The sequence below is a fragment of the Echinops telfairi genome, unplaced genomic scaffold (assembly GCF_000313985.2).
Source record: "Echinops telfairi isolate 266 unplaced genomic scaffold, ASM31398v2 ScPeMD7_7479;HRSCAF=8517, whole genome shotgun sequence".
NCBI classification, from domain to species: Eukaryota; Metazoa; Chordata; class Mammalia; order Afrosoricida; family Tenrecidae; genus Echinops; species Echinops telfairi.
Genome location: NW_022111383.1, coordinates 1,148,607 through 1,173,907, shown reverse-complemented (window position 1 = coordinate 1,173,907; position 25,301 = coordinate 1,148,607). Strand labels below are relative to the sequence as shown.

At 47.1% G+C, this 25,301-nt stretch overlaps 1 protein-coding gene across 1 annotated transcript in view; it reads left to right on the top strand.

The window, feature by feature from the left end:
• The window catches only part of PRMT8 (protein arginine methyltransferase 8), a 114,120-nt gene that overhangs the window by 31,009 nt on the left and 57,810 nt on the right, over positions 1–25,301 (top strand). Inside the window, exons 2-4 of the mRNA XM_045285865.1 lie at positions 4,669–4,854; positions 19,678–19,833; positions 23,325–23,388. Of these exons, the coding sequence (XP_045141800.1) occupies positions 4,669–4,854; positions 19,678–19,833; positions 23,325–23,388 (406 nt within the window). The remainder of the gene's footprint in view (positions 1–4,668; positions 4,855–19,677; positions 19,834–23,324; positions 23,389–25,301) is intronic.

Here is a 25,301-nt window from a genome sequence, read left to right as displayed (position 1 = left end):
GCCGGAGTGCTCTTTAGAGGCTAGGGTGGTGAGACTTTATCTCATGTACTTTGGACGTGTTGCCAGGAGGAACCGTCCTTTGAGAAGGCGCTCATGCTCGGTGAGGAGCGCAGGACTGGACTGGGGTTCTTCTGTTGTGCATGGGGTCGCAGTGGGTCAGAACCAGCCTGATGGCATCTAACAGCAAAAACAATAACCTTTGTCTGCCATATATGTTAGAAACATATTTCTCAGTTTATCTTTTGCCTTTCGCGCTTGTTTCCTTTAATAATTGACTGGGACTGCATCCTGTCTGCTTGGCAGACACTTTTCCTTCTGTGATTCAATAACAGTTCCGGTTCAACATATCCAAATTAAAAGCCATTATTTCCCTCCCGCCAACCTGCTCTTCCTGCTGACTTGCGTAGTTCTGCTAATGCCACCACTATTTTCCTAGTCACCCAGGCTTGAAATGTTGAAATCATCTTTGAGCTCAGCTTCTCTCTCTTCCTTGATGCGCAGTTAGTTGCCAATGCCTACCGTGTCTGTTCCATACATTTCTGTGGCAGGCAGCCCCCTAAACATAACAGTGTTCCGGGTTCTCACTATTCCTTGACTGGACTTGGAAAATGGCCTCAGAAATGCATAACGTGTCTCCCTACCCAAGTCCCTCCATCCTTTGTTACCCCTCATGCCCATTGTACCACAATGCCTTCCCAAAGTAGAGCTCAGACACAGACTCCCTGGCTAAAAACTGGCAATAGCTTCACATGGTCTTTTGGATTTAATTACACACTCTTAGCCTGGCTCTGATTTCCATTCGGTGATCTCTCCCCCTCTCTCGGCCAACTTTGCCCCTCAACACACTCCGCGCTTTCCTGCTTCTTTGCGTTCTTCAAGCATCACCCTTCTCCTCGCCATCTTTCTCATCCCTCCACCCATAAAAGCCCCTTCTAAAGTGCTTCCCCCCTCACCCTGACTCTCAGCTAACCCAGGGTTTCTGGTCTCTTCCTGGAAACATCTTCTGTCCTTGAACTGCTCTTGATGAGCAAGGCTCACTCTGTCATACAGTCGACCACATAAGGGGCCTTCATCTACTAAGAAATAGAGACCTCGAGGCTCCTATACATCTTCGTTTCTTCCACAGGATCCACGTGGGGCCTTGCTGTGGTTTCTGTGAAGTAGGTCTTTGTGGAATTAAGAACAATACTACAGGCAACTGAATGCCCAGGACTTGTGGCCACTGCTAGTCCCCACCACCCTCCCAGCCTCCTGTGGGGCATGGGGTGTGGGGGAGGGGAGATTAGGGTGGGTGGGGGGCGCTACAATGATAAAGCCAAAGTCATTTGCTATTGAGTCAATTCTGGTTTATGGTGACCCCCACGGGTGTCAGAGAACAATTTTGCTCCACGGGACTTTCAGGGACTGTGTTTTGGGGACGTAAATAGCTAAGTCTTGCTTCTGAGGCACCTCTGAGTGGACTGGAACCTCCAACCTTCGGGTTAGCAGCAGAATCCATCAACTGCACCACTAGCTCCCTCCGTGGCAGGCTCAGCTAGCACAGAGCCCCATAATGCCCATTGAGGCCAGGTCACCTTTTTTATTCCCATGACCTGTGGTTACTGGAAAAAAAAAACAAAAGCTCACCTCCCTGCCATTGAGTTGATTCCATCTCATAGCAACTCTACAGAACAAAGTAAAGTTGTCCCTGTGAGTTCCTGAGACTGTAATTATATTTGCAAGAGTAGAAAGCCCCATCTTCCTCCTGAGGAGCTAGCTGATGGTTTTGAACTGCTGACATCGAGAATCACAGTCCAGTGCATAACCACCATGCCACCCTGACTCTGTGTGGCTACTGAATCCCAAACTGCAATCAAACTGCCTGCTATGGAGTCCATTGTGAGGCACGGCTACCCCACAGAACAGAGGAGAATTGCCCCAGTGGCTTCCTGAGACTACGACTCTTGAGGGGAGTAGAAAGCCCCCTCTTTTCCCTGCAAGCAGCAGATGGTGATTTCAAACTGCTGACCTTGTGGTTAGCAGCCCAATGCGTAAACCCACTAGGTCACCAGGACTCCTACCTATTGAAGCCAAGGGCTCACCCAATCCGTTCATCTCGCCACACGCACTGCGTCATGAGTGCAGTGCCAGACACATGGTAGACACGCCTTAGCTGGCTGTTGCTGAGAGAATATGACCTTGGGATAGGGGTTGAATGGCAGCTAAGGGTGCTGGGGGCCTCTGTGACCTTGAGCGGGCACGATGCTTGGACCAGCTTCATATACTTAACCAGAGTCAATCTTGGGGTCAGCTTCATCCACGGAGTGTTCTTCAGCTTTAGAGGTGACTCTGCAGCCGGCACGGGTGTGTGTAATTGACAAGGTCTATTTTTAGCCTCCTGGAGACCGTGACCAACATCCCAAGCTGAGGGCGGGCACACCTGCTGCATCCTAATGAGGCAGCCCGCTTGCCTTTGCCAGCCAGCCTGGGATCTCACCGACCTGAAATCTATTGTTGCTAAACTAGGAAATTGGTTCATTTCCCAGAGGCTGTAGCCTAGATATACCAGGAGAATGGGACCATCACACACACACACACACACACACACACACACACACCCCAACCCCCTCTTCTGCACCCAGTTCGCTCCCCATCAGCCCTGTCCCAGACAGTGCTGCTCACAGGATGATGGAGGGAATGGGATTCGTTGGTTTGCTCTGTCTCAGGGGCCCCTCTCTTTCTCTTGCTGGAAAGGAGACAGTCAAGGCTGAGCTGACCCACCTCACAGACAAGACAATCCAGGCATAGAGCCGGGACACGATGTATATACTCTGAATAATAATAATAATAATAATAATAATTAGAAAGTTGGAACGCTTACTAGGTGTCAAGGAGCCCTGGGGCCTTAGTAGGTTATGAATGGGGCTGTGAACCACAAGGTCAGTAGTTCAAACTCACCAGCCGCTCATAGGAGAGAGATGAGGCCTCGTGCTCCCATAAAGACTTACAGGCTCGGAAGCCGCGGGGACAGTTCACTCCGCTCTGTGAGGGTCGCCACGAGGCAGGATTGGGAGATGGCACTGAGTTTGGCTGGCCTTTTCTATTCAGTGTCAGCCCGTATTCTACATTCTTTCCGCATTCGAAGTCACCACGCCTCCCAACTCTACCAGGCGTGTTTTATTATGATCTGTACTTTATAGAGGAAGAAAACCAAGGGCGGTGATTTCCCAAGGTCGTCCAGCCAATAGATGGCGGGCTGGGTTTCAAGAGGGGCCCCAGGCCTTGTCATCTACTCCTCAGTACTTAGTTTTAATTTCATTGGCACCAGGGTTGGGTTCAAGGGCACTAGGTCCAGCTACTGCTGCTCTGTGAATCTTTGGAATTCTGCCTTTTCTGTGCCTTGTGTGTCTGGGTTGCCGGCACCCCAGGGAGAAAGAAGAGCCAGTGCCCCTGGCAGAACTGTGCTTCTGCAGCGGAGTTTGAGCTTCCGGGCACAAGTTTCCATTGCCTCATGATTACGGACAACTGGCTTGACCTCTCTGAGCGTCAGTCTCTTCTCCCGTCCTCCCCTTTGCTGGGGAGGAGGGGGCCAGTCTGTGATGGGTAAGGGCAGTGGTATGCAGGGCGGGGCTGGCTGCAGGACTCTCATCTCTCACCGCCATTGAGTCAACTCTGTCTCCTCGCAACCCTACAGGGACCCCTAGCTGCCCCGCGAGTTTCCGAGACTGTAACTCATTATGGCAGCAGACAGCCTCATCTTTCACCTGAGGAGTGGCTGGCCAGTTTTCGAACTGCTGACCTTGCAGTTAGGAGGGCAATATGTAACCACAACGCCCCCACCTCTTGCTGTCAGGACTGGGGAGCCCCTTCAGAGCAGTAGTAATTGACAGTGCCCAGGCAGGAGATTGGCCACTCGGCTGGGCATTCGCAGGACCAAAGTTGAGTGTAAGATGTGAATTAGAAACTGGGGGTGGGGGTGGAGACCATGGGGAGAACGGCCGCGGAGACAGCAGACCCAAAGAGTTCTGCATTTTCAGGGGCGAATCCTAACTCAGCCAGATGCTGCCTCTTGGGCAGGGAGGGCCCCCAGCCTTGCTGTTTCTAAGTATACCAGCAGGATTTATTTTAGGACAAGCGCTTCCTGTGCACCAGACTAGTTTCTAAGCATGTTACAAATACTAATCTGTGCCCCAAGGGGGACAACTCTAAGACTCGAGGACCACTTTGTTCCTACATCAGAGATGGGCACCCTGAGGCACCGAGACGCTAATCACTCTGCCCAAGGTCATGTAACTGGTGAATGGAGGAGATGGGATGCCAGCCCAGGCAGTTGGGCTCCGGGATCTTCTCTCTCAGCTGCCAGATGTTATGCTGCGTTGTGTTTGCGACGCAGCTTTCCCTTCATGGATCGTTTGCCATTGGTCTCTAACGGAACGCTTTACTATGCTTTATTATTTGATAGACTGGGATCAGTTCAGTGCACAGCATGCACATCAGAAGGGGTCACCCCCACTTTGGTTCGGGTCCTCGGTCTCAAGGTGACTCTGCAAATCACAGCCATCACTCTGCCGTGATGTGTTTGAATGGGCTTCAGGCCTGGCTGGGGCTGCAGGGCGCTCAGGAAGCAGGGAGGCAGAGGGTGGGAACTTGGGGCCTCTCCTAACCTGGGTCTCCTTCTCATCCTTTCAGGGGAGCAGTCCCCCAGCCCAGCCCCCTCAGCCTGTCATCCCAGCAAAGCCCCTGCAATGTGTCCACCACGTGTCCACTCAACCCAGCTGCCCAGGGCGGGGCAAGTTGTCCAAGCTGCTGAACCCGGAAGAGATGACCTCGAGAGATTATTACTTTGACTCCTACGCCCACTTTGGGATCCACGAGGTAAAATTTCCTGAGCTGGTGGCTGACAGGGGGCAAACTTGGCACGGCTGTTGCACAGGTGTTTAATGAATCAGCAGAATGCATGAGCTCTCTGTTAATGGTAAAGGGAATTCTCCCAGGGCCCTGAGGCCTCTGACCCTCTCTCCATCCCAGGGCCCCCTCTCAGGGGTGGTCAGGGCCGGGTCTGGAACAAGGACGTAGGTGAAAACGTGAGGCTGTGGGTTTCATTGCCAAAAGACCCGGAGTGTTTAGGGTTTACTTATTGCCATTCAAGCACCGGTGTCTCTTCCAGACTATAAGCCCAGATAAGCTAGTGTGTATGCAATCCTTGCTATTAGGAGCTCAGCTGCTTTGTAGCAGGATCCTGAAGCTGAAAGAACTTTCTGGAGGCCCTGCTATCCACTCTGGAGGTCCTGATGTCCGCTGGCTTTAGGCAGGGATGAAGCCGGAGGCCCGGCTTAGACCAGTAAATGTTTCCTGGGAAGCAAGGCAGCATGCTTGCTTGGCGACCTGGCCCTGACTGAGACTCCTGAGTGAGTCTCAGGAAATGTGTTTGTCTAAGTTTTTGTCTTAGACCATGTTAATGACACAGCAGAACAGAGCCTCCTGCCGCGAGGCTTCCTGGCTATGTGGTGGCCCAAGCCTACTTTCAGCACCCCCTTGATGGTCTCCAATACCCTCTCCAGCCCCCTCAAAGCAGCAAGTGTCGCAGTCATTGTTAGGCACCAACTCAAAGGGGCCCTGTGTCCAACAGAAGGCAACACTGTCCAGTCCTGTGCCATGCTCCCAGTGTTCTCAGCCCTGAGCCCTTGGTAACCACTGCGTCAACCCATCTCCTTGAGGCTCTTCCTCTGTATCGATATCCTCCTCCGTTTCCAAGCGCAGTGTCCTTTGCCAGAGACTGGTCTCTCCTCTCACAGGTCCAAAAGACGTGAGACAAAGGTCTAGCCACCCTCACGTCTAAGGACCTTTTGGCTGTGGCCACTGTAAATCCTTATGGGAGTAGGAGGCCTCATCTTCCTCGATGAGCAGCCGGTGGGTACGGACTGCTGGCCTGGCGGTTAGAGCCCACGGTGTCACCCCTACGCCACCTAGGCTCTTCATGCTTACAGCTACCAAGTGCCTGCTGAGTACGGGACACTGCGCCGTTCTAAGCACACATGGACCGTTTTAGTCGGTCCTCATGAGAACCCTAGGAGGGAAATGCTTCTAGTGTGGTTAATGCTTCACCTATACTGATGTGAGGACATGTTTTTTTATAAAAGGAATAATATTTTGCTTGCTATGTGAGTGCGTTGTCAAGGCACTTCTCAAAGCTCCTCCTCTGCCAAGCCTTTTCTATAGTGAAGTGGTGACACTGTTATTGCTGTCCCAAGCACTGTGAATCATTTCTATCTCGGGCCAACTCTATGAGGCTGGCATTATTACTGGCCCCATTTCACAGATGAGGATCCTTGGCATTAAAAAATCAGATCCCTCCTTTGTCTTTGCTGGTTCCTTTGAGCAAGGTCGCTTAATTTGTAATCAGCAGAGGTAGGAACTAAACCGTCATATTCAGCCCCACGGGCTTCATTTCTAACCTAACCACCATGTCTTTAAACAAACCTTTCTTTCTGGGGAAAAAAATTGTAGAGGCTTTATTGATAAAATTCACACATCATATGCTTCTATAGTTAAGTCACTTTACAAAAAGAGTTACATACACATCATCACCATCAGTTCTAGTGTTCCCCTTCTGCATTCATTATTTGCTCCCCAATTCCCCTCGCCTTCCCCACCCCCTGATAAACCAGTGCATCAGCTATTGTCTCTATGCATTTACTCCCTCGATGCGTCATGAACTGGGAAGTCTAACAGGAATAATAAAAGACAAAGAGACAAAAAAAAACCCCAGAGAGAAATAATAATATTAAGATAAAAATATAAGTAAAGAGTAAGAAAGAAATCTTTATTAGAAATCTATGACCCATATCAACTCATGTACTTTTGCCAGTAACTTTTTAGTCCTACTTGGAGGGAGAGGGTGGAGGAAGGGTCTCTAAATTTGTTCCAGACCCAGGAGTCCAGCCTCATTGACGTTTTAGGGAGGCCCAAGACTTGGCTCCCTGAGGACTTAGTATTACTAAGTAGGCCTGGGGTCTGCAGGAAGGGGTACCTGTGTTCAATTCTAGAGTCCTGGCCCCAGAGGGTCTGGATATCTGAGTTGGATGCCCTTGGTGGACCCCCCCTTGGTACAACCTCCCCCCTTGGTTGGTTCCATCTCATTGAATGCTATCTTAGGGCTGGCAAATGAGCTCTTGTACTTTCCTTGATCCAGCTCCCTATTGAGATAGGGATTGGAAAAAGTGCCCAGAGCTCTGTCCCCAGAGGCTCATCACATGTCAATGCTTGTTGACAAGGCTGCTAATTTTGTCACTCAGGTGATGCCTCATCAACTCTTGGCTGGAGCTCTGAGGGTATACTATGGTTGTCACTTTGGGGAGGACACCAAAAAGGCCACCGGAGACGGCGAGACCAGATTCCTCCAATTCATGTGTCTGATAGGAAAGTCAAACTTGTGGATGAATACCTGTACACAGTCCAGACTGAGTACGGGAGGCAGAGTAAAGGATTGACAGATCCCAGATACATTTCTTTCCTTAGTAGCCCATCCTAGAGGAGAACTTCACAACCCCCCCCCCAGTGAGAAGTACTTTGGGAAAACCTAACTTAAATCTCTCCAACTACAGCCGTCTGTCTTCTTCCTAAGACCTTGATGAAATGCATAGGCCATTGAATGCATAGGTCAATTTGGTGAAATGCTTAGACCATTTAACATAGATAGCCCTCCTACCGCCCCGATGTGTCCCTCCACCTGCTCGCTTTCTCCGAGAATATCTGGTATGAAAGGAAATGCCGGGCCTAGAGTCGGACTCTGAACATTGTTCTTTGCAGAGAGAGGGCCTGCTCCTCTCCTGTTATCAAGCACCAGGGCCCTCAGTTCCTTGCCAGAATTCTCGCAACAGTGCCTTTGCCTTGTTGGTCTGGACAAGACCCATATTTCCCGGTCCGGAGCGGAGCTGGGTGTTTGGCAGTCTTTTCCCCATCATTAACAAGATGCTCACACAGGCGGGCAGCTTGCTGATTAATAGTGATCAGTGAATGCTTAGGAAACATGGCGAAGGATGGATTGGGTTTGATTGATCTGTAAACACAAACAGGAAATGCAGGCTGGCAAAGGGACTGTTGGTGCTTGGAATGTGTGTGTATGTACACACACACACACACACACACACACACACACACACACACGGTCATTCTGTGTATTCTGTGCTCCCATCCCATGAGTCCATCCAGAGTTGACTCCATCCTCAGCTCCCAGAGGGCAGGGACCTAAAGCGAGAAGGACCGGACCTTGCTGGCTCTCCGTTACAAAGGGCAGGAATCTGGTGCTGGAGCAGCAGGGACAGCAGAGATCAAAGTGTTTATTGAAGCCTCAGCCCTCAGAGGAGGGTCTGGCTCTGTTACCTCCCACATCCCAGTCTACATTCTCAGCATCCCTGACAGTAGGCACTGGGCTGCGTGCCTGGCAGTGAGAAGAAGCCCTGCCAAAGTGGCAGTGCTCCCAGGCCCCCAAGGCCTGGGCACTGGTCCCACTCCCAGCCAGTTCCCTCATTTTGACAATCTTGCTTCGGGTTCTTTTGAAATGGCCTCATGTCCCAGCAATTAGTCACTACGCTGTCATGTGTTTCATAGGCAAGGAAGCTGGGAGACAAAGTCGTCCACAGCTGGGGGCTGGGAATTGTTTGCAACAAAGGGGGGCAGGTTCTTGTCTGAAGTTTCTTGAGATTTCTTTGGGCTTGTCTCCCAGGGATGATTAAAGAAGGGCACAAAGAGAGCGGGGTGCTTCCCGCCCCCACCTTTTCCTTTTGACAGGTCAATTGGGAAAAGAGATGTCTTGAAGCCATCCTGTCGCAGTTTCTGTTCTCACAGAGTTTGCACCTTGAGCCTTAACTCTGTGGTCTGGGGACAAAGGAAAGGAGCGAGGGAACCACAGAAGGGTAAAGAGGTGATTAAACCAAGGTGGGGGGGGCATCTGGGGCGCTCACTTTTAGCTCCCCAAATCACAGATCACAGTTATCACAAAATGCAAGAGCTAGGACCTTTATAACACCTACAATATTTATTTATTGACCACTACCACCCTATGTAGCTCCCCCTATCCCAATTTCTAGATGAAGGAATTGAGGCACAGAAGTTAAATGATGTTCTGGATTAAAAAGTTGGATATCAGAGGAATTATGACTTGAGTTCAGGAATTCTGGGTCCAGAATACCTGCTATTAACCATTATATCGAAAGGTCTTCCTCTTGAAAACCAGCTATGTAAACCAGCCTGTACCTGGTACTGGCTGCAATCTTTGACCTCTGGAGGTCTTGCAGCTTTCCAGCCTAGGAGTTTTGTGGTGTTTGGTGCCAAGGATCTTCTGGGGGGAGAGACGAGATCACCTTCATAGTATTTGAAGCTAGAAGTAAAATCAATTTAACTACGCCTTTATCTCAATCAATTTCTAGTAAGATCCAAGACATCAGTTTCTGGCAGCACAGGAAGTAGTCACTGGGTTGAACATCACATTCAAATTTGTTTTAGATCTGTAGTCCTTATATTCCAAGACCCTGATAGAGGGATTAGAACTACAATCTTTCCCCCTACCTGGTCAACTTCTAATTGACTTGAAAGGATCAATCCACCTAGCTATCTAAGAAAGGATAGGGCATTCCCTCTAGGGGGGAAATCTACTTCAGACATTACTGTTACATAGATGCAATTTGTTGCATGGAGTCAAAACTTTTGAATTGTGAAGATACAGGAGAAAGTGATCTACATTTAAGAGAAAAACAAGTCAATAGAAATAGATACATAGGCACTCAGCTGTTGGAATAATTAGACAAAGACTTTAAAGTAACTATGATAAATATTATTTTTAAACTATACAGGAAAAACCAGGTATCCTGGGTGAAATTTTTCAACTGTGAAATACAATATTAAAAAAAATTCACTAGATGTCATTAATAGCAGATAGTATACATAGAAGAAAAGATCTTCACATTTAAGGAGAAGCCATTAGAAATCAACATGGAAATTAGAGAGAAAAAAATAAAAAATATGAAGAATTTTTGGAACAGAATCAAGTGGTAAAAATATGAGTAATCATAGTTATAGAAAGAGAAAAAGAAAAGGCAGTCAGACTTTTATAAAAAAAGAAATAGAGGTTGATGAATTTCTAAAATATATAAAGGGGGGAAAAAGCAACCCCCTTGGTTGATTTGCTCAGGCAATGCAACCACATCTGAACCAGCAGCTGCCATTGGCATCACCACCTGGGTAAGTTTACAGTGCTACCCTGCCATTCTTCAAGACCCATCTGTCTTCTTTATGGGCTCTAGAGGCACATTGAATGGCCATGTGGTAGGAATTCCTCCTGCATCTTTTAGATCCTCAATGGGGACCACGGTCTAGGCTATTCTTTCAGAAATACAATATTGATTTTTGTTTTAAAATTTTGCAGATAGAGGCCATGAGAGTAGCTTCCACTTTGTCTTTCCTACCATAAAAGCCTTCAGTCAATGGGTCAGCAAGTCCACGCATGAGTTCTGCCTATTGTAGAGTATATTTACTCCAACTCTGCTTCCAAGAACTGGGGAAACAAGGACAAGGTGGGGTTGGGACACTCAGGTTCCATTGTAAGATTGAATGAACTCGTCAATAATCTTATCTCCATGAGTTTCTATTCCACACTGAGGCTTTGGGTCTGCAGCACACAATCCTGTCATTTCGGAGTCAGGGTTCACTAGTCCTTGAAATATCTGCTTTGGGCTCCACTGTCCCTTATAATAACCATATTCACCTTGTCTTTAGTGATTAGCTATTGCCACTGATCCCCATTACCTTGGGATCCCATTATTCCCATGTCTTCAGGAACTCCAATTGGCTTATAGCAGTTCACATGTGAATTTCGAACCTGCAGAGAAGAGTGACCACATAGAGTTCCTGAAGGATCCCAGGCTCTTTTCATACATTTTTTTTTTTGGCTCAAAGCTATAGTGAAGGGTGGGTCCTCTGGACCCTCATAGGGTAACAAGCAGCTCTTACATAACAAATTCACTTGAACATTCCAATACCTCAAACCCTTGTATACCTTCTGCTTAGTATACCAAGGAAGCCTGGCATTTTCATTTCATATAATATAGATCACTTTGAGTCTACATTTTCGTTCACCAACCAGCGTAGTTCACTGTTAGACCGATTCCATGTCCCCTTAAGTTAAAAAAACTGAATCTAGAATCTCTGCTTAGTGGGTCTGTATCAATAAATTTGATGAAATCTAATGTTATATTTCATCTATCTTGATTCCATATCTTTGAAATCCATCTCCACACAATTTCCTCAGGGTTCTGCCTACAAAAATTAGAAAAATGTATGGTTCTGTTGGGTGTATTCTACCATTTTGTTGGTGAGTCTCGTGTTGTCCCTCCCCACCTGGAGTTTCCTGAGAGTTGAATCTAGCTATTGGATTAATGGTAAAGGGTAGTAATGGATGTAGGTAGTGAGAAGAATTATCAGCACCTTATAAGACAACAATCTTAGGGGAGGCCAATATAGTTCTTTAGGCAAGTAAGTCTGCTTCTAATGACAAAGAAGATTTGGTGTAATTTAAGGGCTTCTGGGCCCTTAAATTAAGGTCTAATTTAAGGGTGTAATTTAAAGGCTCATCAGAATGCTCATATGTTCCCTTTCCAATTTCTAGGATCCCACACATTCCCAATCAATACCTGAACTTTAACAAAAGAGACCCTTCATGGGTGGGAATTCAATCTAAGTGCTCAGAGCATTAAACGTCAGGTTGAGTTGTCAGAAATCTTGCCTGCAGCTACTGTAGAAAATGATTTCTTACAGGCCATTCACGGAAACTTCCACATGCTTTACATAGACTAGGAACTAGGGATTTCAAATCTTCAGGCAATTATTTTCTTTCCCCTACTTTTCCAACACATTTAGAAACAAGCAACCAATCAATTCTATTATACTCTGTAGTTTGACCAAAGTGTTCTAAGTCACGACTTTCTTTAGATACTTGATTACGGGTATCTCAAGGTGATAATTTAAGTCCTTTTTATTTTGCTTTGCCATTTCATGTCTCATGCCAGTTCCCTCTTTATCATGGGGGAAAAAAGCCATTAGTGCCTTTAAACCGGAAAGTACCAACCGCAGAAAACTCAGAACCAATTCCAAGACCTGGTCCTTCGCCTCCGTTCCTCGGGAACCGCTCTTGTTAACCACCCTGTTTTATTCAGGATTCAACTAGAGAAGTAGAGCCAATAGAAAGTGTGTATGTGTGTGTGTGTGTGTGTGTATGTGTGTGTGTGTGTGTGCGCGCGCATGGGGGGTGAGGGGCAGTAACCGAAGTAAAAGATAATGGAATTGTTTCCATGACCCTCTGGAAGCCCCTTCATGGTGTAGTGGTTGCATCTTGGTGGCTAACCACAAGGCCACAAGTTGGAAACCAGCAGCAGTTTTCAGTAGACAGACAAGATCTCTACTCCCATAAAGAGAGCATCTCCGAAACCCACAGGAGGAGTTTTGCCCTGTCTTATCGGGTTCTTATGAGTTGGAATTGACTCCGTGGCAGTGAGTTTGACTTTGCCATGTATGTACACGCACAGAAACCCAAACTAAACACGTTGCTGGCTAGCTGATTCCTCTCACAGCGATCTATTGGACAAAGTAAACTGCCCGTGGGATTTCCAAGGTTGCGATCTTTCTGGAAGTAGAGAGGCTCATTCTGCTCCCACGGAGGGGCTGCTCGTGGGTCAGAAACACGGACCTTTATGTTAGGAGCTTAGTGCTCAACCACTGCTCCATCAGAATTCCTTAACCACGGGCCCAGGGGCTAGCTAGAATTTATAAAAGCTATTCTGTTTGACACGTAATTCAGTTCATAACATTACATCCCCAAACAACAAAACATATTCTTCTGAAGTTCCCAGGAAATCATTCACTAAGAGAGATCATATGTTGAACCATAGAACAAATCTCAACACGTTTTTATTTTTGTTTCATTTTTATTTCATTTCTCATAATGGAATTAAATTCGCAGCAAAGAGTGATGAATTACATAGAAGATCTCTACGTGGTGGGCAATGAAGCAGCACTCTTCTGAACAACCATCCATTCAAATGAAAAACACCGGGAAAAGGAGAAAACATCCTGAGTGGAATTACTGTGAAGCACACACCTCAAAATGTGTGGGGCATTGTTAAGGCATCCCTCGCAGAGCACCTGGAGTTTTAGGGACCTACATTCGACAAGAAGAGGCAGAAGATCACTGGCCTGAGCTTTCATCTTATGAAGCTAGAAAAGGAAGTTCAGATAAAAACCAAGCAAACCGAAGGAAGGAGTTGGGAAGATGAGAGAAGAAATCAAATGCTAGGGAAAACCAACCAGCTCCAAGTTTTAAACACACGTCCATGTTGCCGTCATTGCTTAGAACCTGCACAGCAAAACATGTACCGATTCAACAGTTTGTGGACGTGCAGTTCCGGTGACTCTGATCACATTCTTCCATCATTCTCAGCCTCCTCTGCTGAGGTGTTCCTCCTTTATTAGCATACATTCTCTGCCCGCTAAGGTTTTCATCTAACCTTTCTAGTTGCTGTCGTGAATTGGATCCCATAGAGACAGTGGTGAAGGCAGACATTGTTTACCAGCTGAGCTAAACTACTGTTTGGTTTTAAGAAAACTTTGGGGGATAGTTTGGATTTAAGTTTGAAAAATTGCCTTCTACTCTTCATGCCGCCTGAGGAGACCAGGACCAGTTGGACACTGCCATCTGCCTTTAGGCCTGGCCTTCCCCAGGGAGCCAGCAGCACAGGATCTCTCTAACAGGTACTCACATCAACTCAGCGAGGCACCTGAATTTACTGATGAGGATGCTGAAGCTCAAGAAGCTGTTCAGTCGTTTCCCAGAGCCGAAAGCCAAGAAGTCATGGACCCAGGATGCAAACGGATACTTGTTTGACTCCAAATCTTTTCTTTTAACAATGCTAAGGAGTCCTGGTGGCTACACATTGGGCTGCTAACTGCAAGATTAACAGTTCAAAACCACTAGCTACTCCTCAGGAGAAAGATGGGGCTTTCTACTCCTATAAAGAGTTATAGACTTGGAAAACCCACAGGCGCAGTTCTACCCTGTCCTGTAGGGTTGCTATGAATTGGTATTGACACAATGGCAGTGAGGTGGTTAGTTCATTTGAGTGCAAGCAAGATGAACTTGCTGCTGCCAGAGGGCCAGGTCCCACACTTGGAAACGGAGGGCACAGCTGAGCCATGCGGGAAGCCCAGGAGGAGAAAAAGAGCAGAGCAAATCTACCTGCTCTGTCCCAAAGTCCTGACTCTGAAAGCTATGTTTTTTTTGGTCTTAAGTATACCTTTTATTAATCATTTTTTGGGGGCTTGTACAACTCTTATCACAATCTATACATACATCCATTGTGTCAAGCACATTTGTTACCATCATCATTTTCAAAACATTTTCTTTCTACTTGAGCCCTTAGTATCAGCTTCTCATTTCCCCCCCTCCTTCCCTCACCTCCTCCCCCACTCTCCCTCCCTCATGAACCCTTGGTAATTTACAAATTATTATTATTTTTTCATGTCTTACACTGACTGGTGTCTCCCTTCACCCACTTTTCTGTTGTCCATCCCCCTGGGAGGGGATTCTAGGTAGATCATTGTGATCGGTTCCCCCTTCCCCTCCTGGTATGGCTACTCTCAAAATTGATCCTGAGGGGTTTATCTGTCCCGGATTCCTTGTGTTTCCAGCTCTTATTTGTACCCGTGGACATGCTCGGCTCTAGCCAGATTTGTAAGGTAGAGTTGGTCATGATAGTGGGATGGGGGGGAGTCTGAAAGCTATTTTTGCTCAATCGTTTTCCACACTAGTCCTGGTAACCGGCCTGATGCCTAGATGTCCCGCTGGGCCAAGCTCCTACTCTTTGCTAAGTTTTCCCAATGTTATCTGCTTTGCTAGGCTACTGAGAATTGTATTCCAGTTAAAAGTGTGTCTTTGTCTTCTTTTCTTCATCTTTGTACATTTTATAATTTATTTTATTTTTGTTATGGAGAATCCATCCACTCATGCAATGTTGTCTACATGTACAATTCAGTGACATTGATTACATTCTTCAAGCTATGCAATTGTTCTTTCCCCATGAGCACACCACACGCGCTGTCCCCTAAAATTTCAATGAACCCTTTTTAGTGGAGTTGTTGTCAGTTTGATCCCACACCCCCAAACCAAACCAACCTCACCACCACGAGTCAATTCTGACTCATAGTGACCCCACAGCACAGAGGAGGACTGTTTCTGAAGACGGAGCTCTTACAGAAGCAGAAAGCCTCATCTTTCTTCTATGGAGGAGCTGTTGGGTTCAAACCCCTGGCCTTGTGCTTACCAGCCAAACTTGTAACCTACTATGCTACCAGGGCTCTTTGATCCCATATAGATAATATGTAAAAGTAGATAATATTCAAGGCAGACATTTTTTACGACTTAAGCTGAACTATTGTTTAGTTTTAAGAAGACTTTAGGGAATATTTTTTATTTAAAGTTTAAAGATTATCTCAGGACAATAGTTTCAGGGATTCATCCAACCTTCTTGGCTCCAAAAAATCTGGAGTTCATGAGAATTTGAAGTCTGTTCTGCATTTCTGAGACCAAGATTCTTCTGTAGAATCCAAAAAGTTTTGGAAAAGACTAAATAAATGTATAACACCTAGGAGACTACTCAGGAAAGAGAGAGAAAGCAGAAATGATAATACCATAAGTAGGGCTCATTATAGATAATATAGGTATTTCCAAGATCAGAGAGTACTATGACAATATTATGCCAATAAATTTAACATCTCAGAAAAAATCCTTAAGCAATCGAACAAACAAAAACACCTTGTCAAACCTGAGACAAGTGAATAGAAAGCTAAAGTGCCTGCTATCCAGTTGACAAATGGAATTCATAGTTAAAAATCTTTCCACTAAAAAGCAAGTGAACCTCCATGGCAGGGGTTCTCAACCTTCCTAATGCCGTGACCCCTTAATATACTTCCTCATGTTGTGGTGACCCCCAACCATAAAATTATTTTCGTTGCTACTTCATAACTGTCATTTTGCTACTGTTATGAATCATCATGTAAATATCTCATATGCAGGATATATTTTCAATGTCACAAATTGAACATAATTAAAGTATAGTGATTAATCACAAAATAATATGTAATTATATATTGTGAAATATTTATTTCTAATGACAAATAAATGAAATTTTGTCTTGAAGCATGGTGTAGCATGGGTAACAGTCTTCACGCTGGGTACTCGTATGTGGGCATATATCTGCATGTAGTTGGACCCGTCTAAAGCCAGATAGAGAAGTAGTGTCTAGGTTCCTAAGACCATCGGAAATATGTGTTTCCTGATGGTCTTAGGTGACCCCTGTGAAAGGGTCATTCTATCCCCAAAGGGGTTGCAACCCACAGGTTGAGAACCATGGCTCTACAGTCATAGGGTTGTACTGGTGAGTCACGTCAAACATTTAAGGAAGAGATCATGCGATCCACACACCAGCACATCAGAAAATCCATCAGAAAGAAAGCATTGTTTTTCTTATACGATGAGGCAAGCATAACCTTGGATCCCTGAGAAAGTAAGAAAAAAATTACAGCTCCCCATGCTTCATAGACGTAGATTTAAAAATGTGCCACAAAATACGAGCCAACCAAAGTCAGCACTAGCTGAAAGGGATAGCGCATCATGATTAAGTGTTGACTCAACGTTTAAAAAACAATCAATGAAGTGCAATACATTAAAGGAGACAAGTCATAGACCATAGCAAGACATGAAGAAATGGAATATGACAAAATTCATCACCAACTTAAACTAAAAACTCTTAGCTAATTAAGAACAGAAGATAACTTCAGTTTGATAAAAAGACATCTCTGGAAAGGCTACAGCTAAAATCAAACTTAATAGAAATTTATGAACAAAGGAAGGCTCTCTATTCTCTCCTTTCTGTTCAGCATGGCACTAGAAGTCCTCACCAGTGCTACAAAAGATGAGAAAGTAAAAAACAAAAGACAGATTTGAAAAAAGAAGTAAAGTGGTCTTCAGCTATTTTCAGATCACATGATATTTTTGCGTAGAAAATTAAAAGAATCTACAAATACCTACTAGGATTAATAAGTGAAATTGAACTACAGTCCACATGGTCGATATATATTTTAGCATTAAATAATAGGAAAAACGAAAATGTAAAGAGTAATACACAATAGCATATAACACACTTAAGAATTAATTTGATGGATGAGCCAGTCACGGTGCAGTGTAGCACCAATGAAACACACAATTTTCCTCTAGTTCCTGAATGCTTCCTCCCCATCCCCCCAATTCTCATGACTTCAGTTCTACCTTACAAATCCAGCTAGACCAGAGCATGTACACTGGTAGAGATAAGAGCTGGAAACACAGGGAATCCAGGACAGGTAAACCCCTCAAGACCAACACTGAGAGTAGCCATACCAGGAGGGGAAGGGGAAGGTAGGGGGAGAAAAGGGGAACCAATCACAATGATCTACATATAACCCCTTCCCAGGGGGATGGACAACAGAAAAGTGGGTGAAGGGAGACAGCAGTCAGTGTAAGACATTAAAAAAAAAGTATAAATTATCAAGGGTTAATGAGAGAGGGAGGGTGAGGGAGGGTGAAAATGAGGAGCTGATATCAAGGGCGCAAGTAGAAAGAAAATGTTTGAAAATGATGATGCCAACATATGTACAAGTGTGCCTGACACAATGGATATATGTATGGATTGTGATATGAGCTGTAGGAGCCCCCAATACAATGATTTTTAAAAATTTTAAGAATTACTTTAATGATGGAAATCTAAGATTTCTGTGCTGAACACTGTAAAACAGTATGGAGACTAATGAAAAGAGACCTAACTAGATGGAGATAATGTTCTTTGATTTCAAGAATCATATTGTTAAGATGTCATTGTTGTCCAAATTGATCCGAGATTCAGTGCAATTACGATCAAAATTTCGGCGGGATATTTTGTAAAAATAGACAGGCTGATTTTAAAATTGATATGGAAATATTAAGCATGTAGAATAGTCAATGCCATCTTATAAAAAAGGAACAGAATTAGAGGACTCGTGTGACTGTATTTCAAGATTAACATAAAGCTACAGTATGAGGTCACTGTTGTACTGATACATCAAACAGGCCAGAGACACCATAAATGGGCTAATAGATGTAGAGTCGATTAATTTGGAGCAAATGTGACAAGATTATTTAATAGGGAAACAATAGTTTTCTTCTTATATTTTCCCTAATGAGTGGACCTTAAACAGCTAGATGCTTGTAAATATAAAAAAGTGAATCAAATCCCCAATGCCTATCTTACATAAAAGTTAATTTGACATGAAGCACAGAATTAAACATGAAAAACAGAACTACAAAAATTTTGAAAGAAAACACAGAGGACTATCTTTGTGGCAATGGAGTAGACAGAGATTTACCAGGACACACAAAAATGCATGTCCATTTGTCAAAACCCTCACAGTCAACTACACATTTATAATCTGCTTTCAAATTGGTTTCTAAAAAAACCCAAACACAGCCTTTGTTCTAGTACTGTTGGCAATAAGTTAGAAGTGTTGGCAGATACCGATCCCTTCCTCATCACCCCACACAGGTTAACGATGGTCTCCTGGGTCCAGACAGAGATAATGGCACCTGGCATCTAGACCTCTCTCACTGCCAAGCATTTCAGTAATGCCAGGCAGAGGAACATCTTTTCTGTTCTTAAAAACATACAGAAAGCCAAACAAAAATAACACCCCCCACCAAATCTCTCATTTCATAACCTGTTCAATGATGGAAAATTCATTTTTTACTGGCATATAATCCACATATCATACAATTCAATAGTTCAAGAAGAGTTTCACAATCATCACCATAACCAGCTTTAGAGCATTTTCTTCATTCTCATCCTCAGTGTTATTAGCTCCCCATCCCTGCCCCCCACCTCCCAAATTTCCTCTGCCATACTTCCAAGGAATCATTAATCCAGGACTGTCTCTATAGATTTACCTACGGATTTCATAGACAGAAACACATTAAAAACAAAACCCCCAAACTCACAACCCTAACAAAGCAAAACAGATAAAAATCTCAGTCGAAGAGAAAACCTTGCCAGGAAATTCTGCTTTAGATCATGTCTGATTTAAATCTCTCATGCTGTGCTGTGCTGATATTTCTATTGGTTCTTTAAAAAAATTATATCTATATATCGTATAATACTTGCCAGCTCAACCCTTTTACATGTCCAATTCAATGACACCAATGATATCAGTGATGCTGGGCATGATTAACAGCTCGGCTGCCAAGCTTCCCGTTGCCACAAACAGACTGTTCACACGGGCTTGGTCATCATGAGTTACCATCGGCTTGATGGGGACGGCAATGTTGTTTATCTGTTTATTGTTCCTTGAGACAGTAGAGCCTTCCAGTCTGAACACGAGCTTCTCTTGGGCAGCTGTGTCTCTTGGGCAGCGTTTGGAGGCTTGGTGGTTTGCCAGAATGCAGTCCTCCCTATGAGGAGTCCCGCCCGGAACCCCCATAGCACTCTTCCATGGCGCTACTGGGTGATGCCACTGAGATCCTTGAAGAAGTTGAATGAGAAGGTCCTTGAAGTTGACTGACAGTGCTGCCTTTCTTCCCTTCCACCCCAGGAGATGCTGAAGGATGAGGTGCGCACGCTCACGTACCGCAACTCCATGTACCACAACAAGCACGTGTTCAAGGACAGGGTGGTGCTGGATGTGGGGAGTGGCACCGGCATCTTGTCCATGTTTGCTGCCAAAGCCGGAGCCAAGAAGGTGTTTGGGGTGAGCATGCCACTCCCTTCCTCACGGTGGCCTCCGCACAGCTGGTCCCTCGTCCCTCTGGTAGTGTGTGCCCTTCGAAGAAGGGTGAGTCCTGATCCACCCCTACTGCTGAGAAATACAGTGGGTCCAGGTTCAGAGGCGCATTGAACATGACCAAGCCGGTTTCCAATAAGTCCGTGTGGCTCCTGGTGACCCACCCCTGTGTGTCAGAGCAGAGCGTTGCTCTGTAGGGCACAGGGTATCAATGGCTGATTTGGGGGAAGGAGATCATTAGGCCTTTCTTTTGAGGTGCCTCTTGGTAGACGCCAACTGCCAACCTTTCTCATGGTGGCCAAATGGAGTTGGCCAAATGGTAACCCAGATGGTTCCGGGAGATAAAGTTACTGGTGGTTACTATTGAGTGACTCCCAGAGGGCCGGACAGGACAGGCACCCATGATTCACAGTCACTGGACATGGATGGCTCTTTGATCTGCACCCTGGTGACTGGTGGATCTTTGGAGCATCTTTGACTTTTCTGAGGCCAATCCAATGTCACCATTACTTTATACTGTCTGGTTCCCATCTACGTGCTTGTAGTGAGGGGTGAACCCTGGTTAGGATCTCTGCTCTAACGTGGACTATTCACTCCTCTGGACCTCAATTCCCTCACTTGTAAAATGAGCCTGATCATAGCACTTCACCCACTGAGCAAGTGAGGGGAAACCCTAAGTTTAGTATCGACGTAAAGCAGTGGTTCTAAACCTTCCTACTGCTGCAACCCTTTCATACAATTCCTCATGTGGTGCTGATTACCCAACCGTAAAATTATTTTCATTGCTACTTCATAACTGTAATTTTGCCACCATTATGAATCAGGCGACCCCGGTGAAAGGGTCATTCGACCCCCAAAGGGGTCACGACCCACAGGTTGAGAATTTCTGATGTAAAGGTTTTACCAAAAATGCCTGGCATATACAAATGACCAATATTTACTATTATAGTTGAGATGGGACTCTAGGGAATAATAAGAGAAACATCGCCTTCCTTTTTTTTTTTCTTTAAAGAACAAGATGGTAGTTTTAAATTCTGCTGCTTGAGGTGGGAGATCCCAAGGACAGGTCCCCAAGCAGACCATTGTAAGACACTGTGGGGTTGAGTCAGATGCATGGGGCCCCCGTATGACAGAACAGAACTGATCCCATAAGGTTTTCTTGGATGTTATTTTGACAAAAGCAGATTTCCAGTCTTTTTCCTGTGGAGCTACTGGGTAGATTAAAACCATGAACCTTTGGATTAGCAGCCAAGCATTTAGCCATTGCAGCATAAGGGCTCCTTTCAGGCTGTCTAGCACTCTCCAAGTCCCCTTGATGACCCCTGTCCCCAAAGGCTTGGCTTTCTGTCACCCATGGGGTTAGCTTTCTCCCTCCCTTCCTGCCTGTCTTAGAAAGTATGTGGCTCACAGCTGTGGAGGAGCTTCCAGCAGTGAGGTGTTCTTGGGGTACACTGGCATGGCCTAGCTTGGGAGAAGCTGTGCTCCCCCCACCTGCGGTACAGGTTGGGTATGGGGAGCCACTCATTCTTGTACTTCCCACTGTCCTTCATAAGGCCCTCGTTATCAGGGAAGGCTCAACTCCCAAAGAGGCCATGGCCCATGACCATGGGTGATGTCCACACAATTTCTCTCTCAGCACCGCCTCCCAGGTCCTGCCTCAGGGCCAGCTTCAGCTGGACCAGGGATGGCAGAGGGCTGAGTAGGTGCCACATTGGCTTCACGCAGCCTGTCTGGAGGCTCCCACGGGGCGCCTTCCAGTGGTGGTGGATCCTCTTGGCATCACAGCTGTTTATAAGGAGCTCCACCACATTTAGCTGGGCTTCTCTCCGAATGGCTCATTTCACAGTTTCTCCTGTTCCAGGCTCCCTCTCCCACCCACTGCTCTTCTAGAAAGAGAGACAGAGAGAGAGAGAGAGAAATAAAAAAGAGACAGAGAAGAGATAGAGAGGGAGGGAGGGGGACGGGAGAGAGAGAGGAAGAGAGACCCCCAGCAGAGACACGAGACATAAACAGACATGAAGAGGGAAGTGGAAAGAACCGGAAAGATAAAAATGCTCCAAGAGGTGAATGAGAGAGAGATAAAAAAAAAGGGGGGGGGCGGACCAAAGAGCAGGAACCCAAAGGCCTGAGAAAAAGAAAAGAAGGGAGCAAAGGAACAGAAAACCAGAAAGCTGGAGAAAGTCAAGAGAGTAACCATGCTGGCTCCAGGTCCTACAAGCAGCTCTGCGCTCGACACGCAGTGGCTCATTTAAGCCCCACCGCCACCGTCCGAAAGAGAGGCTGTGATTTTTCTCATGAGGAAACAGGCACGGTTAAAAAGGGGCAGAAATCCAATGTCCGCCCAGGCTGGCTGGTGCCGGGTCCCCAGGTCTTCATCACTAAATGAAGTAGCCTCTTGCAGATGAGACCATCCGCTGGGACCATCAGGGAGAGAAACGCGGAGGACGGAGACACAGGTCTCCAGGTCCGGCTCGTGCTGGAAAAGCTGGGTCTCCTGCAGGGAGGAGCCCAGGCCAGGGTGTGTCTCCTTGGGTGCTGCACTAACAGAGGGGCGCTCCCCTTCAGCACAGCGTGTCCTCGCCTCCCCCAGGCATTCACGGAGGCCACCACCAACTGCCCCCATGCCCCTAAGCAACTTCTGGTGGACATGGCTCCAAGGTGGGGCTCCCAATGTGGCAGTGAGTGCCTCCCAGAGCCTCAGCATGGGCCAGCCCCTGGGGGAAGAACACCCAGGCCGGGAGCTCCTGGAAGCTGCCTCTCTGTGGTCTGCAGGCCCTGGCTCTCCCTGGCAGCCCCAGACCTCCAGTCCCCAGCCTGGGGCTTCATCTCCAACCACTCGGACTCCAAGCAAGGTCTTGCTCTAATTGAATAGTCAACTCTCCAATGGCCCTTTGCTTAGACGCCTTTGAAAGCCTGCATATCTTCCAGATGAACAATAACACATCAACTTGCAGGTGGAGACAGCAGAGGAGGAACAAACATATGTGGAAAGGGGGTCTTGAGATTGGCCCTAAAAGCCCCAATTGGGCATTCTTTCCCGTGGCCCACAACCTGCAGTGTGTTCAGGAGAAGCAGAGCGACTCTGGCCATGGCCTGCCTGGCCCATCCTCTCTGGGAGAACAAGGTCTATGCCACCTCATCCCATTCTCCTCCAGCCAGGGGAACAAGGCTGTCAGCTCCTCCCGCATCACCCAACCCGAGACCAGGCCCCTACCTACCCCGGGGCAGGAGTTGGAGAAAGGTGGTATGGTTTAGAGGAAGGGTCTTCAGTCTGGGTGTCAGGAAGGTTGAGTTTTCATGTGAGATCGGCTATGAATTGACTGTCCAGCCTCGGGTAAGTCACTTGACCTCTTTGGGTCTCAGCTTCACCATAGTTGAAGAGCCCCAGTGCCCCTTTGGCCTTGGACGTCCTGGGGTGTGTTTTCATGCCTTGCTCCTTTGTTCTGTGCCCTTCCTAGATCGAATGCTCCAGTATTTCGGACTACTCAGAGAAGATCATTAAGGCCAACCACTTGGACAACAGTAAGACATCCCCAAGTATCTTGCCACAAATGGAGGGGTTGAATGGGTCTTCCCTTGCTTGCATGGGTTGTGCAGACCGGCATATGGAGGGAAGAGTAGAGAGTACTTGAACTTGGGGAAAGTGGAGCACCCGTGTTAGCAGGACTGTAAACTGTGGGTGTCCATGGCTCCCACATGCCACTGGACATTGTCATTTCCTTACTGGCTTTGTGCCAGCTTTGGACAATCTGTTGAGTTCTACGCAGTGGCCACCATTCCTCTCCTTCCTTCCCCTCTCCACAGCTCCCATCCTGCCTCGCCTCATTCCCCATCCAGTGGCCAAGTGGCAGACCTCACACCCCATGTGTGGAGGGACAAGGCCCTCCCCTGGCTGGAGGGGGTGTGTTCGCAGTGGGGCTCCTCTCAGAAGTGGGACCCTCCTTAAGCTGGAGACTGGTTAAAGAGAGAGGCAAGCCACTGCTCTTCCGCTCCCCGCTCCTTTCCTATGGACCGAATGTCCCAGCCTGGCCGTCTGTAGCTCATCTTGAATATGCTCATACCCGCAAGTGTTCCCTGCTTAGAAGATTGCTGTGTCTTTGCCAATCAAACGGGTTGGGTCTAGTGCCGTGACCCTGTGCTCCACACTGGGAGAACTTCAAAGGAAGGAAGGGCAAGCGATGGTCCCTGCTCTTCCAGTGGTCATCAGGGGAGACGGGGTGAGGGGTGCGGGTAGAGCGCCTCAGAGCACTCAGATTCCTTGGGGCTAGGTGCTGGAGGTACGGTGATGAACACGCACAGACCCCACCCCAGCAGCTCAGTGCAGTCAGGCAGGGTGCTGCGTAGACAAGAAGGTGCCGTCCAGGGGACTAAGTGGGAGCAGAGCAGCAGGGGGATCAGCATCCTGAAAGCGCCTCCTGTAGCAGTGGGCCTGGGAAAGAAACACTACTTTCAAAGGAGCTCCAAAGTAGAGTTCCACAGGGCAGAAAGAATGAGACTTGCTGGTATGGACCTTTCCCAGAGGCGTTGGGGTGAGGGGACAAGTTGGCAGACCTGGGTCAGGAGAAAGAAAGTTACCGGAACCAGAGGCAAAGATAGGGAGCAAGGAATCTCTGACTTCAGTGTCCTCCCTGGGCACTGAGGTGTGCCTGCTGCCTCTGCCCCCGCAGGGTCAGGACACTCTTTCTACCCGTGCCGCCACTTCAGCTGCAAGCTCCCTGCTCATGTCCCAGACCTCTTGTGCTCCCCCACAGGGTGCCTGCTGCCCAGACACCCCTTGAGGCCCACTTTTGGAAAGCAAGGTGGTAAGGCTGTGTGGCCCCTGCGCTGCTGCCTGGCCCACTTGCTATAGGCCCTTTGGAAGAGCAGGAATGTGCTCACCCATTCATCCAATAGACATCTGTGAGTGCGGTCATGAGCCAGGCTCCGGAGCTCAAAGCAATCAACGAGACTGACCAGGCCCCTGACCTTAAAGATTCCACCTCCCAGCTGGAGGATCCAGAGAGTAACCAAATATAAAAACACTCAAACCAAAGTATCAGGTGGTGATAAGTAATCCGAAGATCGTTACAGCAAGGTGGTCGGCTCGATGGATGCTCTTTGCACATGTAAACTGGCTGAAGGGGCTGAGCTGACAGAGATCAGGGGGCGAGAGGCCCAGACGGAGGGAAGAGCCAGCACAACGTCCTTCAGGCATGATTCAGCTCAGCGTGCTCAAGGGACCAAAAGAAGGCCAGCCTGCGCTGGGGACTGAGAGCCGAGGAGAAAGTAGGACAAGCTGTGACAGAGAGGAGGCCCCGGCCGGACTTGGTAGAAAAACAAACTTGGGTTTGATTCTAGGCAAGGGGGAGGATTTTAGGGCAGGGAGGAGGATGGCTAGATGTGTGTTTATTAGAAAGCTCTCCCTCTGACTGAGGTCGGGAGGGAGGCCGGAATGG